This window comes from Cyprinus carpio, chromosome B7, assembly GCF_018340385.1.
Source record: "Cyprinus carpio isolate SPL01 chromosome B7, ASM1834038v1, whole genome shotgun sequence".
Taxonomy (NCBI): Eukaryota; Metazoa; Chordata; class Actinopteri; order Cypriniformes; family Cyprinidae; genus Cyprinus; species Cyprinus carpio.
The window spans coordinates 39,531,182-39,555,193 of NC_056603.1; the positions used below are offsets into that span (position 1 = coordinate 39,531,182).

General features: G+C 37.8%; 1 protein-coding gene across 2 annotated transcripts in view; it reads left to right on the forward strand.

The window, feature by feature from the left end:
• LOC109061746 (myotubularin-related protein 13-like) overlaps window positions 1-24,012 on the forward strand; it is a 132,483-nt gene that overhangs the window by 94,707 nt on the left and 13,764 nt on the right. For both annotated transcript variants that reach the window (XM_042728612.1, XM_042728613.1), the window contains exons 18-29: window positions 6,827-6,997; window positions 7,758-8,029; window positions 10,619-10,791; window positions 10,991-11,064; window positions 13,395-13,590; window positions 14,508-14,635; window positions 15,607-15,782; window positions 17,527-17,654; window positions 17,733-17,934; window positions 18,310-18,506; window positions 19,483-19,620; window positions 20,662-20,745. In XM_042728612.1, coding sequence (XP_042584546.1) covers window positions 6,827-6,997; window positions 7,758-8,029; window positions 10,619-10,791; window positions 10,991-11,064; window positions 13,395-13,590; window positions 14,508-14,635; window positions 15,607-15,782; window positions 17,527-17,654; window positions 17,733-17,934; window positions 18,310-18,506; window positions 19,483-19,620; window positions 20,662-20,745 — 1,939 coding nt within the window. The remainder of the gene's footprint in view (window positions 1-6,826; window positions 6,998-7,757; window positions 8,030-10,618; window positions 10,792-10,990; window positions 11,065-13,394; window positions 13,591-14,507; window positions 14,636-15,606; window positions 15,783-17,526; window positions 17,655-17,732; window positions 17,935-18,309; window positions 18,507-19,482; window positions 19,621-20,661; window positions 20,746-24,012) is intronic.

The following is a 24,012-nucleotide window of genomic DNA, read 5'->3' on the forward strand; positions in this document are numbered from 1 at the left end:
TTTCATCCTTTTTTGGTTTGTTTTATGTCAAAGTACTGAGCTGTGTGTGTTTCTGGGCTTTTTCAGAGAGGTCTCTCATGCAAATGTGTTATTTTGTGTTTGTTTTCATGCACACATGACAGACTTTACTTTCACTTTGGTTTATTAAAATTTCCACTGAAAATCCTAAATGGTGGTTCGAAAGACCAAAACCTATGTTTACTTGTTAAATATGAGACAGTTTGAACCAATTTGGGCCCGGGGGTGGGACCAAACATCTACAATCATTCCTGAAATGCATTGGTTTCTTCTGACGGATCAATGTTGTCCCTGCTTTACAACACTTTTTAAAGCATTCAGATAGAATTAGCGGTTCAAAAGTTATTAAACATTTAAGAACAATAGGTATTTTTAGCCGCGGGCGGCTGTCTCAGTCTTTGAGGGTTAAAAGATTAATAAAAATGCTGGTGTTTTATGTCTTTTACTAATTATCACCACTAATAATTATATATATATTTACATTTATTCATTTAGCAGACACTTTTATCCAAAGTGACATACAAATGAGGACAATGGAAGCAATAAAAATCAACAAAAGAGCAATGAAATGCAAGTGCTATAACAAGTCTCAGTTAGTCTGAGAATTATTATTATTATTATTATTATTATTATTATTATATTGAATCATAAATCCAGAAAAAATGTGAGACAACAGAATTTCTGAAAAAAATAAACATTTCATAGGGCCCTGTTATTCATGAATATAAGTTTTATGAATATAACTGATTGGACAGGCTTTTTAATTATTGCAATTTAATTAAAACATAAAATGCAGAATTTGGAAAATTTAGGATTATATAAAATTTTATGGATGGATGGAGTGGTTGGATTTTTCAGCCGTTTTGTTATGATGTATGTTCTTGTATTTGTGAGAATATGAGAGTTGTTCTTCGCACTTTCACTTGGTTAGCTGGCTCATTGTGGCGTCTTTCCCAGAGGGCTAAACTGTTCTATAGTCAAGGTCTGCATGCCATCGGACATGGGAACATGCTCAACATGCTCTCTTTCAGTGAGCAGCCTGTTTGTATTTGAGTGAATATTCAATCTCAAAACATTACCCCACTCTGGACCGAGATCATCAGGTGTCATTGCTGCTGCACTGTGAAGTTATGTCTGCGGTGACGACTGGGAAGGTTGTAGATCTCTCAGCTTATGTGTGTGCAGCTGAAGCATGTTTATGAGTGTACATCACTGGTGTAGTCTGTCTTGAGATGTTGATAGGAGTGTTTAAAACTGCTCTTCTCACACTCACAATGCTGTGCTACGTGGTCATGAAAACTTATGGTTGATTATTTTATACAGTGTATGTAGCATTTCGGATTTATTTGTTCTTCTGTATTTTTTGTCCTTTTAATTGGAATTTAATCGCTGCTTTTTACTTGACAAAAATTAGCTATAAAATTTCTATTGTATCAAAAATTTTGATATCATAAAGACCTTATTTAAAGCAAAATTATCTATATTGTGAAATATCGTAAAATAAAATTACTCATATCGCTGCATAAATATGTTAATTGTGAAAAATGCAATTTGTTAAAAATGGAATATGATTTAAATATACTGTAAAATCAGCAAAATTCACTTAGTTAATGTGTATGAGATTGGTATGAGTACAAGTTTTCTGCAAATGAGGAGTTTTCTAATTAAATATGCACTAATTTGCATACAAAGAACAAAAATCTGAACATTGGATGAGGCCAGGCTATTTATTTATTTATTTTTTCATTTTGTTGACATGTTAGAGTCAAAAGTGTTTACAGAGAGGATCTTGGATATGATTAGCCAGGAAAATATAAACAATCACCATTTTTAAGGAATGCAATTCTAAGAAATGAAAATGAAATTTTAAGAAATAATAAAAAAAAACGGCAAAGTTTTTAAAGTTTGGTTTGTGCAAGTGCTGCTGAAGTCAAGATTTTTTTAGCTTAGTGTGGGAGAAAAATCCTATTTTGAGAAAACGGCCTTTAAAGGTATGTGTTGTAATTGAAATCTACTGACACAAATCTAAAAAGTCCTTTAAAAGAAACACTTAACGGTGTATTTTGAATGTTTTCTTTCCACTAGCCTGAAAAATACTGTTTGTAAAGCCAAAAAAGCCCAAAATTTCAAGGTGTTTTTGCTTGTAGTCTCTCACCTTAAAACCTTGTCATCCAAATGAATGAAAATTTTATATACAATTGAAATATAGAAATTTAAACATAGGCCTTAATATGCCATATTAATATGATAATAGGAATGGTCCAGTTTTGACTATCGTACCACTTGCACTGACTGTCACGTGCTGCATAGAGCCACGTGACTGTATTATGGGAAAGGGAGAGATTTTCCATTGTGTTTGTCAGTAAATAATGTCATCTCTGTATTTGTTATGTAAAGTATCGGGTATCTGTCTTACAATAATAAATGAATGTCATTTGTGCATACAATTGTGGTTTGAATGTGCCACGAATGTCTCTGGCACTGTCTGCAGCAGGCAAGTGTTTCAGCCACAGTTCAGCAGAAATGGTTTTGGGGTGTTTGTTGTCGTTGAGGCGTTACATTAATTTCTTGTCAGTTCACGAGCTGGCATAACCCTGTCATAGCTCTGACGCTGACCATAGCTTGACCTTCTCCTGTTTACTTTGCATTGTGGGACATGATTACAGCATGTCCTGCATACCTATGGGCTCTGTTTGTTCAACCATTTAACATTTTGCCCTGATGTTCTTTGTTGCTCTTCTTGTTTGACATAAATCATAATTGTAAATGTGCTGTTTAAGCCTAAATGTCTTTTAGCTCACATAGACGTGCATATTTTTTGAGACAATGCATTTAAAATTGGACTGTTTTGATTCCTTCCTGGCTCTGCAAATGGAATGTTTCTTAGTATTAAGTAAGCAGGGATTTGTTCCATAATGTTGGTAAATCATTACCCTGTGCTGTTCATGGATCACAGTGAGATCTTCTTTTTTTCTGACACGGTTAAGCATTTGCTTTTTATCCCTATTGGGAAATTCAACCAAAACACTGGCAGAAGCGCCCAAGGTCAAAATCAAGGTCAACACCTTCTTGGTCAAGGTGGCTGGAGCTTGGACCAAAAACAAACCGGCCATCATGTTCTTAAACCATCTTTATCTCAAGGGTTCAGAATGGAAGAAATATGCAGTAGAAAAGAATCATAAAGTCTCTTTTTAGAAGAAGGTTGCTGATTTGGTGTGACATGAGCAAAAACTCCTACTTACAACCAACAGTTGAGACCTCTATTATTTAGAAGAAAGACCATCAAAATGTCTTGTACTCATTCAAGGGCATCAGATTTAACTCCACATCTCCTGCCCGCCATTAAACACTTTCATGAAGTCTGAACAAATAAATTCCTCCTTGGAATGCAACATCTTGACATGTGCTCTGTTGTAAAGGCTGTACAGTTGGACGAGGTCAAAATGACCCCCTCACATCTGCTGTTGGAGAACCGGCAAATCTGCACACATCCACCTCCATCTGCTGCCAGTCACAACAGTGTTGAAGACAAATAATACTACTCTGGCAGTGCGTTCCAACTGCACTGATTCTCCTGCTGCATTTCTTGCCACTTTTTCACTCAGCTCCATCTGTATGTCAGCCTTGAGGAAATGGGGTCTAGACAGCCTCAGAATATCTGCAAGTTCTCAAAGCTTCAACCTGGCCAGCTTTAGCTATATCTGCTAGAATTATGGATGAGTAGGATTTTATCAGCACAGCTTGACGTGGACAAATTGGTATTATAGGGTCTCCTGGTGTTGAAATGCATATTAGACATTCCAGACTACATACACTGTCCAAACAAACCTTCACATTAATGTCTTTGCTGGTACTTTCCTGGTGATAGAGATTAGGAAAATTCATATATGTCAAAGTGAAACAGTCTTTAGATATACAGGGTTTATACATGATTAGGCATGGGCTGGTATGAGATTTTGACGGTATGATAACCTTAAGCAAAAAGCACGGTATCACGGTATCACAGTATTGTTGTTACAGCTCTGAAATGTGTTATTTTTAAATGACTGGGTTAAAAGATAATATTTTTTTCCGCTGGACACAATACATACAGAATATTAGAAACATCTTATAAATATAAGTATATAAATATAAGACTGACATCTTTATTTAACCTAAATCACTAATTACAGTTATTTAATTTTAGTTATATAATTCATATACATATCATTTATATCATTTAGTTATATAATAATAATCATACACATAATTTGATTTAATAATAACCCAATTTGAAGCAAAAACAGAATGTTCTGACAAGCTTTGTGAAATTGCAGAAGCTCTGAATGAGATGCAGATTCACTCGAGGCACCTCTGGAACACCAGATACAGCGTTTCTTTAGTTACTGCTGTAAACAAAGCTGCGCTGTGCTGAAACACTGCTTTAATATGAACTATACAGAGACGAGATGAAAAGAAAATACCACGTAAACTTTAAAGAAGACAGTCAGCTCCCCTCAGAAACACATTCATATAAACCCCCCAAATCAATATTGAGGAGTTTCTTCTAATAGTTCGTGCATCATGAACAGTGAGTGATCTGCCTGCTACAGTATTTTTCTCTGTGCGTCCATCTTCAGCGTCTCTGGCCTGTGTTAACGGGGATTAACAGACTTCATATTTTCACACAAATGACATTTTGGAAAATGATTGCATTGCAACACAGTTTGTGCAAGTCCAGAACAGAGAGTTCCAATAAGGCAAAAAGCGGCCAGTTGCCGATCGCGTAATGGCCAAAGTATACTTCGGCCATCAGTGCACCATCGGCATTACGTTATTTTTGTCATCAAGAGATACTGTGCATGTGTCGAGCATGTCTGTATACTTTTGAAAGCTGTGCGGAAGCGGCTGTGCGCGAGACAGAAAGGAACACTGAATGTGAAGTGTACCCGGGCCTTAAGTTCCTGGGGCAGCTCCTTAAGTTCAGCCATCCTACATACACATGACTGACCGCTCGCTCACACCAACATGAGGAGGAGGGATCAGTGTTACTCTCTACACTGCACTCAGCCTGAGGGAATCCTACTCTTTCAGTCTTTGATCAAGATCGGCCGATCATTAATGCGCATCTCGTCAGTAAAGTCGGTTCTCTAATCAGCGATAAATTCCATCAGGTGCGTGATTTCATATAGAGCAGCTGTTACTACACAGAGCCATTGTTAACTGACAAGCTGCGCAAATCCACGTACATTTTCAGGGTTTATTTGCGCAGCTTGGAATTTATCGCTGATTAGAGAACTGGCTTTACTGACGAGATGCGCATTAATTATCGGCCGATCTTGATCTGTGCACCCCTAGTCTTTGAGGAGAAATGGAAAACGGCACACACCGCAGGAACGGTATAATGGAAAATATTAGTGGTTTTGAAACCGTGAAATTTTGAAATCGTGGTATACCTTGAAACCGGTAATCGGCCCATACCTATATTGGGTTTGGATTTATTTAAACAGCAAAAGGGGCTTCCCAAGTGCCTCTGCTGATGTAATCTTGAAGCCATTCACTTTCAGAGGTTGTGTCCCAGTTTGCATGCTATTGTAAATAGCATGCACTGGTTTGAGCTGATACACGACCACCATAAACAAAACAGCTGCCATCATCCTGAACCATCTTTATCTCAAGGGTTCAGAATAGCAGTGATTTGCAGTAAAGATGCTTTAAGAAGTCTTGATTTGAGGTGGCCTGAATGACCTGAGGTAATGCTGGACAGGGATGCAACAAGTTTGCATTTAGTACACCTCTCTTCATGTAATGTAAAATCTGTAAGTTTAGATGGTGTACTATTTCAGATGCATCCATGCATTCTTGTTCATATATCATTACCTACAACCTTTTGTGATATAGAAGAGGAGTTTGATGGTTCTCTTACGATACTGTTTATTAATAGTTTTGTGTTGTAGAAGAGGGTTTTGATGGTTATATTAGGCCCCAGCAGTTTTTAATGCAGGAAAAATTTAAAAGGAGTTGCATCAAACACATCTACATCCTCAAATGTACAGGTATGTACTTTTTATAACCAGTGAAGCACATACTTTTAGTGCCTAGTAAAGTATGCTAATTGGGACACAGCCAGAATCTGTTCTTGCTTATTACGATGTTTGCCTCCGTCTTTCCATTGCTGCTGATTTTTCTCTTTCCCTCTTTCCATCTGCCGTTTCACTTGTGATTGTGGTTTGGTTAGCTGTAAGGAAACTAAGTAGCAAAGACAATTTGTCGTAACGCATGTTTAGGGGTTTTGGGAAGAAGACATTAGATGGTAATTTAATCGGAGGTGTGAGCTGTACAGACCAATGGAAGGTGAGAAAGACATCATGCATGGTGTGCAATCCACTAAATTATACATCCGTATGTGCAAATACAATAAATACAGCCTTCATAGCTTTAGCAGATGTCCTTTAGAGTCAGTAAGCAGCCCACAGGTGATCTGGTTTGCGTTGGAAAGCACAGGAAAACACTAGGGTCATGTTTTTGAATTTTTGATTTCTTGATTTTCTATCTATGTGTATTAGTGTTTGTGTTTGTAGTTTTGTGAATTGTTTGATATTGATACTATTGGCATTGTTGTGTTAGTTGTGTTACTTTCCTGTTTTCAGCATGCTTTTTAATGGACTCCTTTACAAGTGCTGTACAGCCCAGTTGGTTTCATGAGCTGTGAGGACCCCAGCTCGGCTGATTTGACCTGTTATATAGACAGTAGCAGGCACTGTGTTTATCTTAGCAGGCTGCCAGAGTTCACATTGTGCTGGCCACTGATCCATCTTCTTGCTTGCAGAAACTGGCAGCTGGCGTGGACCAGTTCGCCTACACCTGCATACAAGACCATCCCATCTGGACCAATCAGCAATTCTGGGAGGCCACCTTCTACTCTGAGGTGCAAAACCAGATCAGAGCGCTTTACCTCACTGCCCCTGAGGAGAAACAACTCATCACTGCCAAGATCAAGGTAAAGTCTTGAAATCCACTTTTTTGTTTGACTAATACCTACATTTTTTTAAATTTAAAATGCAGTTAATTTAATTCAATGATATGAATACACATTCTATGATGTTTTTAATTTCTGAACTAAATTTGATTTTAAATAGTATTTTTAAATGTATATTTTAAATTAGCATTTTGTCTTAAAATCTCAGATAATTTCACTTTTCATGACAAGACAAGGCATATGATGCAACCCTGATATTTCTGAATTATAATTTGTAGGTTTACTTAAAATAAAAAAAATTAAGAACATCAAAAACAATTTTGAAAACAATTAAGATGCGTACATTCACAAGTATTTAAGTATTTTTATTTGACGGTTACGCCACATGACCACAAGTGTTCTTAAATTAAAACTTTTGCCAAAAAAAGCCAACATGAACACTTTTCATTTGTAAAAATTTGGCACACATTTTCAAATTAGATTTTCCCTTAACTCTATTTTGGATGAGTATATTTTTAACTGACCAACTTAACATTGTAGTTATGTTTATGATTGATTTATGGTTGCAGTTATGTTTATAAGCGATAAAAGGATAATAAAACAAGAACTCTTACTTGGTGTAAGGTTTGTAAACTTGTTTGTTTATGAGTACATGTTGTAGTAACGAGCTTAGTTGTTGTCCAAGTCAGACAAAACGTGGTTGGTTTTGATGATAAAGATCAAAACCAGCCACAATTTCAGTAGAAAAGAGATATCATTTAACCCGGTTTCTCATCATCAGGAACAGAGTACACTGTCCACAGCATCCAGTGAGTCAGAACGAACTGCTATGGACCTCGCAGCAGAGCAGTTACGTGCTTGGCCCAGTCTCAGCAAAGAGAAGCAGCAGGAGCTGGTGAAGAACGAGGAGAGCACAGTGTTCAGCCAGGCCATCCACTATGCCAGCCTGATGGTCTACCTGCTCGTACCGCTGGACACCAGCAAAAACAAGCTGCTGCGCTCCACACCTGCAGCCGACTGGGAGAGCGGCAGCAACAGCATCCTCACAAACAGGCAAGAAACGTCCTTCTACAATGCCTTGCAGAATATATGTTATTTACTGTACAGTGACATTCATGCATTTGTCACGTTTTTATCCGAAGCAACTTACATTTTATTCAAGACACACATTTCTGCTTTCCTTGAGAATCGAACCCATGACATTGGCATTGCTACTGTTTGAATTACTGGTTATCTCTGCTGTTTCACTTCACTGAATGCAGTTTTCCAACCACTTAAACTCGAAATAAAACATTTAATTAGCTCAGAACATGCAAATAAAATAAAACATTTAAAAGCCTTATGATTGACCTCTACCTGCAAATGATTAAAATATCTTCCACGTGTTTTCCGCAAAGTTTAATGGATCATTATGTAAGTTGTGAATGTGAAGTTAGAGTGAAGGGAAGAAAGTGAAATGTGTGTCCAATTCGAGAAGTCCAAATCACTACAACAAACCTCCCACACACTGATTAATAAAGCCCTTCACTCAGAATCCTCTGAGCAATCAGTGTCTGGAGGATCTGGAGATAAACCACTGAAATCAATTACAGCTTTAATAATGAAGTTTGTGAAGAAGAACATTTTGTGGCACTATTTGAAAATTGTTGAACCAGTTTCATTTGACTAACTTGGAGCTAATCTGAGCAGAAGAGTCGGCCAAAGTGTTCAAATCAGAGATCATTTTGCCAAAGGTGGTTCTTAAAACTATAAAAATGCTTATGCAAACAGCATATTTTAAGCACAATTTGCTTTATACCATTACATAATCATTTGAAAATAATTCAAATCAGTTTCATTGCTTTGAAATAAAAATGTCACAGAGAAGCAAAATTTCAATGTGTCATTTGTAGTCCCGTAAAGTAAGAGAACTGCTTATGGCTCTAAACACTTTTGCAGGTCAGTGGTGCTCCAGTACGTCTGGCATACATCAGATCAGTTAAAATGGAAAAGACGCACAGCAGGGGCTTGGTTACGAAACACACATGCTAATATGAATCAGCTTGTTTCTCAGCGTCTTCAGCAGAAAACTATACAGTATGAATGTATGTAAAAATGTAAATAGAAGTAGCCCAGTGTAGTTCCTCAAGAGTCCTATCCAGTTATACACCACATTCAACTCAGCCACTTCGGTAGCCCGAGTGCTGCTCTGCTTCAGCAGAATGATGAAGTGGAGGGAGCACTCAGCCATAACCAAAAAAAGATAGAGGGATCGGGATGTAGAGCTTTGTAATAATAATATGTGTGAGTTTTGGGAAGCTTCATAGTCAAAACAGGTGATGTTTGGCCAAATGCATGTCTCTAGAGTTGATCTTTCCCTCCTTCTGTCCTTTTCTCTTCCTCTCAGAAAATTTTCAAGGCCAATAACTACATACTGAGAGTTGTAAGTGTTAGTCTCAGATGTCACATGTTTTCTTTCTTGTCTTTATTTTTAATTAGTGGTGTTTGATATGGCAAGCATATCATTTTAGTTTCACTTGCACCTAGGATTAGGGAATATTGTAAATGACTCGTCAAATTATGTCTTTTGTTGAAAAGTATGCTATTACTATAAAATAGGAAAAAATCCTTTAAGGCAGGAATTCACAAACTTTTTTTTTTTTTGTCAGCTGCTGAGCCATAAAATATTTATTTGAAATAAGATATTTGAATTTATTATTTCAAAACACAGGCATTATCACTGTTCTCTGATGTTGATCATATAAAAAAAAATATTATTCATTTATTTATTAGAAGTAGAAGTAGTGTTTTAACTGTAATAATAACATAAAGACAAATATATAAAAAGTACTGTAAAATAAAAAAGTTTATATATGATTATAATAAGACTGTACAGTTATTTGACTAAAATGAAGCATTTGATTTGACAACCATTTGACAAGCTTTTCATCACCTTAAACCTCTGTTTGAAAAACCCTGCTTTAAGGTCCTAATATATTAAAATTTCTGTGTCCACACCGTCTCACACACACAGTTATGTGTGCATTCTTTTAGAAAATAATATACTCCACTGATCATGATCGCATGAATGCATTCAGTATCACTGTGCTGATAATGAAAACTGCATCACGCTCATTGTACGAGAGCTGGGGCTGAAAACACAACGGATGTATACTTTTGGCTTTTGGAAGAACCTGAGATTTGGGGTTTTCACTCAGATAAATGTACGGTTCTGCAAGAGTGAACACAACTCATAGAAGATTTGTTAATGAAAAGTTTTTCTGCAAAAGTTGCATTGATTGGGGAAAATCCGTATTGCCTAGTTTTACTTTAGACTTGATTTATTTTCTGAAATATCAGGAACTGCTCTATCTCTATTTGTAAACAGAGTTAGGGAATAACATCAGTTTTCCACCAGAACAATGTGCACTATAACCAGGAGATATCAGAGCCGTCCATTCATAAACATGGTATTTCAGACCAATTGTGTGCAACAGACTAAACAGACATTGAATTGTGATGGGTCAGTAAACTAAAGTAGCAGTTACATCAAAGCTTCTTTAAACAGTTGTGTATTATTTTAAGAATATTGAAAGTAACATTGCTGTTGTTGGTTGTGTTGTGTTTAAGTCTGCAATATAACTAGTATCGTGCAATAAACAGTATTGCAGGGAGTGTGGCTGAGAGCTTTGACACTGAGAGCGGATTTGAAGACTCTGAGACCAGTGATGTTGCCAACTCTGTTGGGAGATTCATCTCTCGTTTCATTGACAAAGTGTGCACAGAGAGTGGAGTGACACAGGATCATATCAAGAGTCTGCATAGTATGATTCCAGGTAAAACACTGTGTGCACACTCACTCAACACAGAGCGTTTATACTTATTACACCTATCTAAGAACTGAAACATTTTGACAGCTGTACACAGACATGAACTTGCATAACATTTGTAGGAAAATGAAACTGAATTGGATAGTACTGTGACCCTAACCTGTCCACAAAGTTTCCTGAATCAGGTATTTATCTGTTTCTTCAGGACTTGTGGCAATGCAGATGGAGACTTTAGAGGCGGTTCACAGAGAAAGCAGAAGACTGCCTCCCATTCAGAAGGTAAGAACTTGCTCTCCACTAGTCAAAGCTATTTCAAAGCTTGTATGTCATTGGGTTTGTTGTGCTACCATTTTGGCAGAATTATTAAAGTAGCGGTACTCACTTAAGAGTTTGTTCTTTAATGAATTGGTCAAAATGACTCCAGAGTGAAAAGCTAATGTATTAAATCATTCTAACGACTCTTCAACTGAAAGGAACAGTTCACACAAAAATTTAAATTTGCTGAAACTTTACTCACCCTCAGGCCATTCAAGATGTAGATGAGCTTGTTTCTTTATCACAACAAGTTTTGAGAAATTTAATATAACCGAAGTCCTTCTAAGTCAAGTCGTGTCACTCTGTGGCCAGCTTTGGAACACCTCTCAGGCATGCAATTGCAGCTCCTATCTCTTTGAATGGGGAAACATCAAGTTCTCCAAAACTGTTCGTCAAGCTTACGTTAAATTTTCAGATTTGAAATCACCAATGAAATCTGACAACAACTGTATCATAAACATTGTTCATTTTTTTCAAATAGCGTTATTTTTCAGGCTAAACCAGCCAGTTTGCATGTGCAGTCCTAGGCGCACGTCTCAGACTGCTTACTGTTTCTATAGCAACCAGGACTTCTACAGTGACGCTCTTTTGCTCAGAAGGTTGGGCTTCGTTTGATAAAGCAGCCATATTGAGTGTTGCATTTTCCATTCAAAACTGTACGAGTGACACGTCTTGGGTATTCTATATTCATTGGTATAACATCACTTGTTCACTAATATATCCCCTGCAGTGAATGGGTGCCATCAGAATGTGAGTCCAAATAGCTGATAAAATAATCCAAGAGCCTGTACACACGGAGATGCATTTAGACTGAATACGACACCCTTGCTTTTCGTGTGTACAGCCAATCCGTATATTTTGTGAAATGATGATGTCATCACCCCACAGGTATAGAGCACGCAAAGTTTATGCGCATGCTCCAAGTCTTGTTCTCCATTTTTAGTGTATAACTGTGGCAGAATTATAGCACCACATACTGGTCTGGCATGTATACTACATTGTTTTGAGTCCGTTTCAGTGGTTTTGTGTGTATGCAGATATTTTTTGAGCAGATGCCGTGTTTATGGATTTCTTTTTAGAACGCGTTAAAAAAGATTGGATTGGGAAAGCTCTGGCTTCGTGTGGATGAGCCCCAAGTAACTGCTGTCTGTCAATTAACCTTCTTGGGTCCGAGGGTGTTTTGGGGCCCTGGAGAAGTTTTGTGAAGTGAAAAGCTGCATGTTTGTGTGAAATCAGTCCATCAAGAGTTTTTTTTTTTTTTTTTTTTTTTAACTTCAAACTGTTGATTCCAGCTAAAATAGGAGTCCCCTATACATAATATTGCTTTTCCCAGTTATCTGGTATGAATCAGGAGAGAAATATACGCAGATCAAGTATTCCTTACAAGGAAAAACAGTCCAAATCAGTTCTAAACAAATATGAACAACAGGGGATGTGTACAAGGTTTGTGAAACTTACTGACTTAGTTCTTCATGAGATGATGTGTAGTTGAAGATACACATTTTTGCAAAAGTTTTATTTATTTTTTTTTTTATCATAAGATATAATCTATTATTTAAAACATTAAAATGCATCAGAATTTAACCAATATAGTATTGTTTATAAAAACTCTGCAGTAAATACTGAAAAACCTAAAATCGTGTGGAGTCGAAGCTGATGATAAATGGAGACACTTCTGAGATGCTTTGGTTGAAGAGGGAATTCTAGTCTGGATAAAGTCCTGGTTTCTGTACAGGACCAAGTTTGTTTTTTGGAAGAAAAATCAACCACGGTAGATTGTTTATTAGTGTGTAAATCCAGGGAAGTAACTGATGGAGATCCCAACTGTTCTTCTAATACCGCAGATTTCCACATAACAAATACTTGCTGTAGTTCCCAATTTTTTTTTTTTTTTAATCGGCTCTGTTTCAGTTCTTGTCACCCTTCTGAATCCAACTAATGAGCTAGATAATGACACCAGGACGGGCCAGGACAGAACATGCATTCTGGACAATGTAAAAATGATGTTGAAACAATTGATGGGTTGTGTCTCCGGTGGTGAACAGACAAGGCTTGAGTGTGATTACTGTGCCTGGAACTAAACCTTATAAATTATGCTTACTCCATCATAAAGAGAATCGTTTGTTGACTGTCAAAAAGCAGACCACAAAGACTTGGCTTTTTTTCTGGTCCAAACTGAATAACAGTGTAATCTTATATTTCTGTTAAGGAGAAAAGTAGTGAACATAATCATCTCCGTACCAAAGCATTTGCTCCTGGTCTTCAGCAGACACTAATGACAATGATTTTCCCAGCCCAAGATCCTGCGGCCTGCCCTGCTACCCGGAGAGGAGCTGGTGTCCGAGGGGCTACGAGTGGTCTTAGACCCTGATGGTAGAGAAGAGGCCACCGGCGGGCTTCTGGGAGGGCCACACATACTGCCAGCAGAGGGAGCACTCTTCCTCACCACTTACCGTATCGTTTTCAAAGGCACTCCTCATGACCCACTAGGTAAAGATAATTTTTTGACTTTCCGGAATTCTTTCTTGAATTTTGTGGTCTGTTTTCCCGAATATCAGAATGATTGCAAAAGACTTAAGATGCATAAAATATGTTGCTAAATAAATACACAATTGTGATAGAGAATGAGAAGCTGATGTCTGATTTTTTTCAAGCGGTCGTATTTACCATGTCTACTATGGTAACGTTAATGGCTAGTGTACGTAGTCTTTTGCATTGCTTATAAATATTTCTGCCTTGACAGTGGAAACGCAGCTATTGTCTGACTTAAGACAGTCACTTGCCACCACCTACTGGTGGTGTAGTTTCATATGTAAAAGTATCATTGCTTTTACCAACATTCCATATTCGTAATTGAAAAAAATATTAATTGAAACATGAATCTTGTAACTTTATGTATGCAATGTAAATGCATTCATGTTACCTCAGAGCTTCATAGAGTGCATCTCATACATTTAATGTGTGCATGTTCTGGTTATCTGGACTTTCCATGGAGGAACAGAAACCTCAGGTTTCCTTAAAAATATCTTAGTTTTTGTTAGATTAGGTTGTTAGACTTAAAAGGAAAGTATTTTGGGTTTTGGAACATCATGAGTGTAAGTAAATTATAAAAGAATTACAATTTTGGGATGAACTATCCTTTTAACAATGGCCAGGCCATATATGCATTTATGCACATTCAAACTTGCCGCCACAAGCCGCATCACACCAGGTTTGACATCAAACAAAGTCTGTTCTAAATGCATTTGAATCTTTTTAATTGAATTCATATGGGATCGCAACAACAAATCGTGAGTAGGTTGTGAAAGAACTTTGTTTAAAAGAGGTTAGAGAGTTTACTGTTCTATATTTAGATAGTTTTACTCTGCTGTAATGATGTGTTTATGTTTGTGTCTGTGTGTGCGTAGTTGGCGAACAGGCCGTGATCAGGAGTTTTCCAGTATCCACTTTAACCAAGGAGAAAAAAATCACCATTCAGAACCAGCTACAGCAAAACATGCAGGAGGGGCTTCAACTAAGATCCGCCTCCTTCCAGGTATTGACGCACAGAATATGCAGCCAGTAAATAGAGAGTGTTTTTGTTCATGTATTTTTATTTGAAATACAGAAAGTTTGCATATTTTCCAATAGTTCTTCTTAACCCTTGACATGACAAACCTTACCCCTAACATGGGGCATGTTCATTTTAAGTGGTTAGCTTTCCTTATTGCCTGTATTTTGGTTTTGAACCTACAACTTCTCTGTTGTGCTTCACTGTCTCTGTTTTTATTAGAAAGTCTTTCCAATTTCAGAGAACCAGATGAAATCTGTTGTAAAGCCCTTTTTTATTAGAGCACTTATTTAGAAAAGCCTCTTTAGGAATAATTTGATTAAACTGATGTTTGCTGAAGAGGAATGTGCACGTTTCAGACATTTCTCTCTCTGTTTGACTCATTATCACAAAGTCTCTTCATGGATGAGGACAGAGCAAGAGAACCACATGTTGTGTTCTTCACTATGCATGGACTATAGGGCCATAAAGATTTTATGGCTCATTCCTATCGTTTTACTAACTTAAGCTATAAAATCAGGCCCTGTATGGAAGCGAGGGTCATTTGTGCTGGTCTGCCCACGTGTGGCTGCCAACAGTTGGTGTCTGGGGTACATTATCAGGCGCTCATTAATACCTGCAGTCCACGCGAGAGTTAAGGTCAGACCCCTGAGGAGCAGAGATAGAGAAGTGGCGGGGAGGTGGAGAGGGGATATGGGGTCACACAGACAAGCGTTTGCGCAGCCAAACCTCTTTTTGGAATGTTCTCCCCAGAAAAGTGGGAAAAGATCTTGTTCCATACTGCTATCCAGCTCAGAGCACTTCTGCAAGTTATTTCTCTTGCCCCCCAAAAATTTCAAATGATTATTTGCTGATTTTCTTGCTTTGTGAAGGTGTGGCAGCTCTATTAGTTACATCACTCTATATAATATGGTAGCTGGGCAACTGGTCTGACTGTATGTCCTGCTTTGTTTTAGCTAATTAAGGTGGCGTTTGATGAGGAGGTGAGCTCTGAGATGGTAGAGATCTTCAGGAAACACCTGCAACGGATCCGCTACCCACCATCCATCTTCAGCACCTTTGCCTTTGCAGCAGGACAGACGGCACCACAGCTCATATTACCCAAGCAGAAAGAGAGAAACACGGGCTTCCGGTCAGTGCGATATATGTTTTACAGAGCGGCCATAATGGAAATTTAGGATTCAGTGTTGAGTTTGCTTGTTCCTTTTATTGCTGTTGTTTAGGCTGCAACAACAACATTCCAGCAATGCTTCACCCAAAACCTTTGATTGTATCATTATTTACCTACCCTCATGTCATTTCAAACTCATATGATTTTCTTTCTTCAGTGGAAATGGAGGTGAAAGAGGACTGAGGTTATCAAGCTTTAAAAAGGATGCACCATAAAATTAGTCCATGCTAACCTGCACTATATTCCAAGTCTACAGAAGACGCACACAAAACTTATGATCTTCTTTCCGTCATCCCAATATCTTGAGTCAAACTGAATTTGAGAACTGGATCAGTCCAATTCATAAACAAACCATTCAGACTAATTTTGCAAACTGTATAATAACAGATTCACTGATTTCAGAATCAGACTCAAAAGAATGTCACATTAATTAATTAGACATCACTACTTATTTAATGAATTCTTTTGAAAACAACAAGGAGAGATAAAGTGCATATCAAAATTTTGAGTATACAACAACTTAAAAGGCTAGTTCACCCAAAAATGAAAATAAGCCTTTTATTTACTCACCCTCAAGCCATCCTAGGTGTATATGACTTTCTTCTTTCAGGCGTATGCAATAGGATTGCAAGCTTTTTAATGGCAGTGAATGGTGGTCGAGATTTTGAAACCCAAAAAGTACACCCATCTACCATAAAAAGTGCTACACACGACTCCGGGGGGTGAATAAAGGCCTTTTGAAGCGATGCATTTGCACAAGTAAAATATTCATATATAAACTGTAAACTCTAGCTTCCGTTAACTGTCATACGTGCGTTCACGAGAGAGTGGCTCTCCAGCAGATGATGTAGGAAGCAGGCATAGCACAAGCTCCAGTGAGAAGTGACGAACATGGAAGCGCAGAGGGCTGAGCAAAACAAAACACTGCTCGTGAATTAGAACTACAAAATGAGGATTTGTAAAGAAAAATGTAGGAGGAATTTTGATATTTGCCAAAAGGAGACTGGTTTTCCTTTGCTGTAAACAAAACTTGGTTCTCACGTGACTACCATATTCTCACCGGAGCTTACGCTACGCCTGCATCATCTTCTGGATGCCACTCTCTTATGAACCTACAACAGTTAGCGGAAGCTAAAGATTACGGTTTATAAAGTTTCAAATATAGATGTTTTCTTAATTTATTAACCCCCGGAGCCATGTGGAGCACTTTTTATGATGGATGGATGCACTTTTTGCCTTCAAAATCTCAACCACCATTCATTTCCATTATAAAGCTTGGAAGACCCAGGATATTTATTTTAATATAACTCTGATTGTTTTCGTCTGAAAGATGAAAGTCATGTCCACCTAGGATGGCTTGAGAGTGAGTAAATCAAGGGATCATTTTCCTCTTTGGGTGAACAATCTCTTTAATTTTCCGTCAGTTCTTCACAGAAAGCTGTTGTATGGCTTTAGCAGACTCAGAATATAGCACACACGTCATATGGACTACTTTAATGATATTTTTCTGTCATTTTTGGAGCTTGACCCCAGTGCTTATTCCCTTTCATTATATTTAAAAGAGTGGCCAAGATGTTGTTAAATTGTCCTTTTGTGTTCCATGGAAGAAAATAAGTCATAAAGCTTTGGAACAAAATGAGGGTGAGCAAATAATGACAGAATTTTGGATGTATTGTTCAATTAAATGAAAATCTGTTTCTTGTAGAACACTATCGAAGACCATTGTGAAAGGGGCTAAAAGGGCAGGAAAGATCACAATGGGCCGCCAGTCCACTATGAAGAAAAACGAAAAGGGCAGTCGCATGACGTGGCATGAGGATGATGACATCTCCAGTAAGTATATTTCACAATGTCAGAAAAATATTCTGTCAGCAGTCATGGCCCTTCAGCTCTGGGATGTTTATGTTTCAGTCTCAGATGATGGTGAGCCCCCCGCCAGCAGCACACTGAAGGCCTCAGAGAAGTCCACTATGGAGCAGTTAGTGGAGCGAGCCTGTTTCCGTGACTATCAGAGGCTGGGATTGGGTACCATTAGTGCTAGTTCCACCCGGTCTAAAAGCGGAGAACAGTTCCGTGTTACGGCAGTCAACAGGCTCTATTCATTGTGTCGCAGGCAAGTTGCATCCCAATACTTTGACTTTGTTCAAAAATCTAATGAGCAGAATTGCTGCCTACAACTCTGCAAACTGCATAAATAGTGCTATTCACTCCACTTTTGTGTGCAATGCTCATATCTGAAAATTAGAGCAACAGCCAGCTGTTTTTCTCTATGTGCGTCTCAGTACGAAAGAAAGGCTCTGTTGAAACTTCCATTTCATTTCAACTTTTAAGTGCTCTCAATGTATAGGTGGGTAGCTCACTAGGTTTTAGAATAGAGTCCCTATGAAAAACAATGACGGAAATTGAAATCCTTTTTCTAAGGAATCTCCCCACTACAACTGCTGAATCATGAGTGTTTTTCTAAATGGTGATAATATTCGGTTTACAGTTACCCGGGTCTCCTGGTGGTGCCTCAAACCGTTCAGGACAGCAGCCTCCATAAGGTGTCCCGCTGCTACCGGCACAACCGCCTGCCAGTGGTGTGTTGGAAACACCCTCACACCAAAACGGTTTTACTTCGTTCGGGTGGTTTTCACAGCAAGAGTGTGGTTGGACTTTTCAAGTCTCAGAACCCTTCTTCAGCAGGTATGTTTGTGCAGTTAAATATGCATATTACATCAAGCAACCTCAGGGGTGGTTTACAATCAGACAGGGCTGTAAATATTTGCTCAAAGATTATAATTCTGATAAAAGATTTGTCTCAGCCCGAGACAACTTGCTATTCACTGACTATCAAATGCATGTTGCAAACACTGGACAGTGATTCCTTAATCTGGCATGCTCTAATCTTGATTGGATGACTTCATGCAACTTTCGGGAATATAAGAACACAAGGTTTTTGTTTATAAAGTACCAGTTTGATACAACAAGCACTTTTGAAGATGAAATAATCACTTGATTTGACAAAGCTAGCCAGGCTTCTCATAGGAACTACCACAGCATTAGTTAAATATTTTTCATGGCTGTCTATAATTTTCAGAAAAACTCGCTCCTAAACGAAATGTAAAGAAAACAAACTGTGGTGGGTCATTTTGTAATGTCTGAGTCAGTGTCTTCCTGTCGTAGATGGTTTTTGGCCAGAATAAGCTGCAAAGTGGTCCAGACCTTTGGCTATTTAGTCCTGTTCTCAACGTTTTTGACACAATGCCCCTGACTGTTCAACATAATATTCTAAATATTGGTGCCATAAGATAGTTCCTCTAGGAATTCTGCTGTAATTATGACACATCTGCTTGTTTTCAAAACACGTTTTTATTAACAGAATCTAGGAGTATTGATGTATTTGTTTAAACGTGATCCGTTTTGTGATTCTGTTTGTTTTGTGTTTTCCAATAAAAAATAAGTTATTGAAGGGGAAAAAATATTTGTTTACATCTTGATTTTGCATGTACATCTGTGTATGTTTTAATTATTTTAAAATAGAATTAATTTTAATACATACAGTGATAATCTTGGACATTTTCTTTGGCCCCATAGTTGACTAATTTACTCAAAGGTCTGGCTATGTCAGATTGTCAGGAGAGAAACGATTGTTCTGATCATGCTCTCTTGATGTTACCAGCTCCGACTTCCTCAGAGACCTCCAGCAGTCTGGAACAGGAGAAATACCTGCAGGCCATCCTCAGCTCCATCCCCATCTACTTCAAAACCAACGGCAACAGCACCCTCACCAACCGTTCCCTCATCGGCATGTCCCCAGGTATTGCAAAGATATCAGGTGCATCCTTCACTAAACGTGTGATTCTTCACTTTCTTGTTTAGACTTGTTTTTACCCCTTTTTGTGTTCTCCAAGGCTCTTATCTTCTCCTGGTTTCCTCTTGGTTGCACAAAATGTTATTTATGTTTTGGACTGATTTCCAAAGGAACTGGAGCACAATTGTGTGGTTATGTAAGGAGAGCAGGACATGACGAGGTCACCTCCCATCCATCTCTCTCCTTGCACTCACTGCTCTCCACAGCCATATTGCATATGGCTCAGACCACACAGATCCTGCCCCGTCAGCTATGCATTATCACCACCATAATGTTCCATTTATCCCCACCTGCTGAGTAAAAAGCAGACTCATCTCACCAGCAAATGGCTCATCCTAGTTCTGATGATAGTGCCCCATGGCAGCTTTAAGTTCTCTCAATTCAAAACAGACCTTCAGACTTGATACCCGAGATGGGTAACAACAAGACACCAGACCAGAATCTGACTTAAGCAAAGTTGTGTCCTTAAAACATTTACTGTGTAATTAGACCCTGAAATGGATCTTTCACAGCATGCGAGCCGCACCAGCATCCATAAACTATATTAATCCATAATAATCCATGTTTGTTATAGCCTGCAGAACTGGATTTTAGAGATGTTTACTAAATACAAGCATTAATGTCTTATGTGTTTGGTTTCAAAGCCTAATGAGCTGCCTATCTAGAGAGCATTTAGGCGTCATAGCCATGCTCAAATGCAAAGACTTTTCCAAACAGCAAATCAGCCTTCATATCCAACTTTGGATGAGGCCATTGCAGAATACATTGCACTGTTGATTTATGTATTACGCAATATAAGTCTGTGAATCAGGTGAGGACTGATAAGTAAGTGACTTAACAAACCCACAAAGAGTGTTTCATATCAGTGTTTGGTTCCATTATGTTAGGATGTTATCTGTATTGGTAGTTGGCAGCTCACTAGGGTTCGGAAAGGCCTATGATGTCTTGTCTGTATGTGATACATCATGTTTGTTTTTATCTCTTTAGCAAGCGAAAGAAGAGCATCAAGAATACCAAAAATGGCCCCTGTCCATTTAGACATTTCCTTCACCAATAGCTTCGCCAGAGGAGGTGAGAGGGCCTCTATTCTTCATTTCTATCAACTCCAAGGAGATATTTAGCATCAAACCAATTCCCCATCTTTCATCTGATATCGTTAGTCAACTGTCTTCTGTCTTGATATCTCGTTATTTGTGTTGTCACAGATCACAACTCTTCCCACACACATACACACACCCAAGCTGCTTTGACTTTGGCCTGCTCTTTCATTTTTTGTGGTAATGGTTCTCCTGAACTTGCAGATATTTGTCACCACAATTCTCCAAAGTGCAGTGTTTCAAAAAATCCAAACTGCTAGCCATGTAGATACATTCAGAACACCCACTGTGAATGATTTTTTTTAACCTGAAGTGGTGTAGAAGTATTCACCGTTATCTGCACACTATCTTTGAATATGATATAATATTCAGGAAGTTGAAAGGTCTCTGCTGTGTTAACAGCTTGTGCTTTATTGTACATCACAGGAAGGCTATTACATAGATCCAGTTTAGATTCAGATTTTCACATCTTCTGAATTCAGGCTTCCCCATTACTATAACCTCGCCTCAGATCAAAGAGGCATGTAGGGTTATGTACATTTATGACAGGATTTTATGTTAAGTGACATTCTGTCATTTATTCACCCTCAGATAGAGAGTCATAAGGGTTTGAAACAACATGAGTGTGTGTAATTGAAGAATTTTCAGTGTTGGTCGAACTAGTCTTTTTTTTTTTTTTTTACCCCATTATATAATCTTGTTATTGTATTCGTCTATTATGTCTCGTTTTGAACATCATGTCTCAGTATAAAACATGTTATGCCAGGTCATGATGGGTTGAGTTCTTGGAAAAGGGCTCATGGTTTTAACAGGGATTGGTTAAAAGATGCAGTCCCAGTTGATGGGGCTATGTGACTTCATGATTTAGTGATGTTTCTCGTCATATTTCTCGAAATCTGGGTTATAGATAGCAGCTGCTGCTGAAGACTCATGTCTTTGCTGTTTTGCACTGAAATAAGACATTTCTCTGTCTCACCACAGCCAAATATACTCTCAGCAGGTGCAGGCTAAGACATTTCCCATCATGTGCTCTTCACAGAAATGTGGAACTAATTTTTACTTCCTCATTTTTAGTAACGTTATTTTTGTCATTAGTAGTATTAACAGTAACATTAATATTGCTCAAACTTACGGTAAGGGATTTGAAAAAACACCTAATCGATTTTAATCCATCTTTATTTCGGTGAAGTGATATCAATTCTTAAATACCAAAATCGATAGACTATACTGTTTTTTATCGATCTGTGAACAGTAAGCTTTGTGTTCTGTTACTTTTGATATGAAACAAAGCTTCAGCTTTCAAATTCTGTCCATTTTATCATGTAATTCAAACAGTAAACACCAGTTTGATGCTCTTTAATGTGTTGTGACAGACTGCATTAGACACTTCAGTTCAAATGACAGTTTGGAGTGCCTTTAAACCGATCGTCTCTTACTCTTTACAACTAGTTATAGCACGAAATGTTTACTTGAATGAATGTTAGAAGTTACGTTGAAAGAAACAGTTCAACTTACTGAAATGTCTCCTATAATCACTGTGTTCGCTTTGTACTTGTAAATTAGATGTTAATTTCGACCTTTAAAATTATAGTTATGCACCAACTGATAGAGTTCTCTGTATAGTTTACAACATAAGTTGAAAGATTATTTTCCTTAAGAGAAAACAGACTATACTGTACCTGATATATATGTAAGGGATAATGTACATCCAGCCGGATGTAATCTCAGTATAAACCCCGACAGGGTGATCCGGATCTTGTATCAGCCTGAAGGGGTTTATTCTGAGATAACAACCGAATGGAGGTACATTATCCCGCTTATTACATGGCTACTTGCCACATAAGTAAATAATTAGTCACAAAATACTGATCTGAGTTGAAATATTTGAACGCAAAGCTTCCGCGAAGACAGCAGTTGCGAGCAAGTGGCAAGTTCAAACTAGACGGACATGTAAGGGAAACGGTGCAGTCAAACCACTTATTACATAACATTTCACCACATAAATAATTAAGGCAATAAATGATTTAAGACGAAAATGTTTTAAAATCTTACCAGTTTGTTAGTTCTCTTATAATCCATTACAGCTTACAAAACAATCGTAGCAAAATGGCAGGAGCTGCATTTGTATGAAATGAGAGAGCAAGTCCGCAATACCAGGATGACGTAATTAAATAGTTGTACATCATTTTGAATCGAGTTTTAATATTTTATTAGCTAAACAAATGCAAAGCTTCCACCAAGAAAAACTGTTCCTAGCAAGAGAATAGCGCAGACTTCAGTTACACAGATGAGCCTGTGTTCTCAGCTTTAACCGGTTGTTATTGAGGAATAACAGACCTTGGAATGGCGCGACTGACCAATCAGAATCAAGTATTCCACAGAGCCATGTAATATATATTTATATATATATATATATATATATATATATTTATATATATATTATATCCAAACTAACTGATTTAAATCCAAATCTGATCAAATCAAGAAGTGAATCAGAATCAAATCAATTTATTAAATCAATACCCAGGCATATTAACTTGTTTGAATCATTCCACACCTTGTATGTATCTTGTGCTACATGAATCATATCTCAATCTTGCCACTTCGGTTTAGAGACTTGACAGTGACATCTGTTGACTTGGACATGTAAATAACCAACCGGAAAACCCTGTGATCCGCATATTGATGCCCTGGCCAACACCTTCCTATTGTATAAATCAAGCACCACTCACATTTTCATCACAAAACATAAAAATCTAGTTTTCCATATATACTACTTCTATTTTTCTGTATTCATTGAACTCCTCTTATTTATATACTCATCTCATTGACGTAATGTTCCTGTCATTCATGTAAACCTTTTGTTTGTTCACTGAACCAACTTATTTTCTTCACTGATGCCCCATCTTTGCATACTTCATGTCACGTCTAAAAAAAATCCAGGTAACCAAATAGAGGTTGACAAATATTGGATTTTGCCAGTATGATAACCTATATGGGGGGGCAGGGGGATTGACTTCCTAATTAATCCCTCGCAGATAGCTTTTAAAAGGATGCAAGTCATCAAAGCTACAGGAGTTCAATATACAGTATATGAAATCCTGTGTGCAGTCTATTGTGCAACTAAAAGTCACAATAATATGTATAAAAAAGATCATATTGTACATAATTATTGTGGCCAATAAGATCTGCAGTCAACATTTGCCCACCTCCAGTAATCTGGTATTATATTAAAACAAAC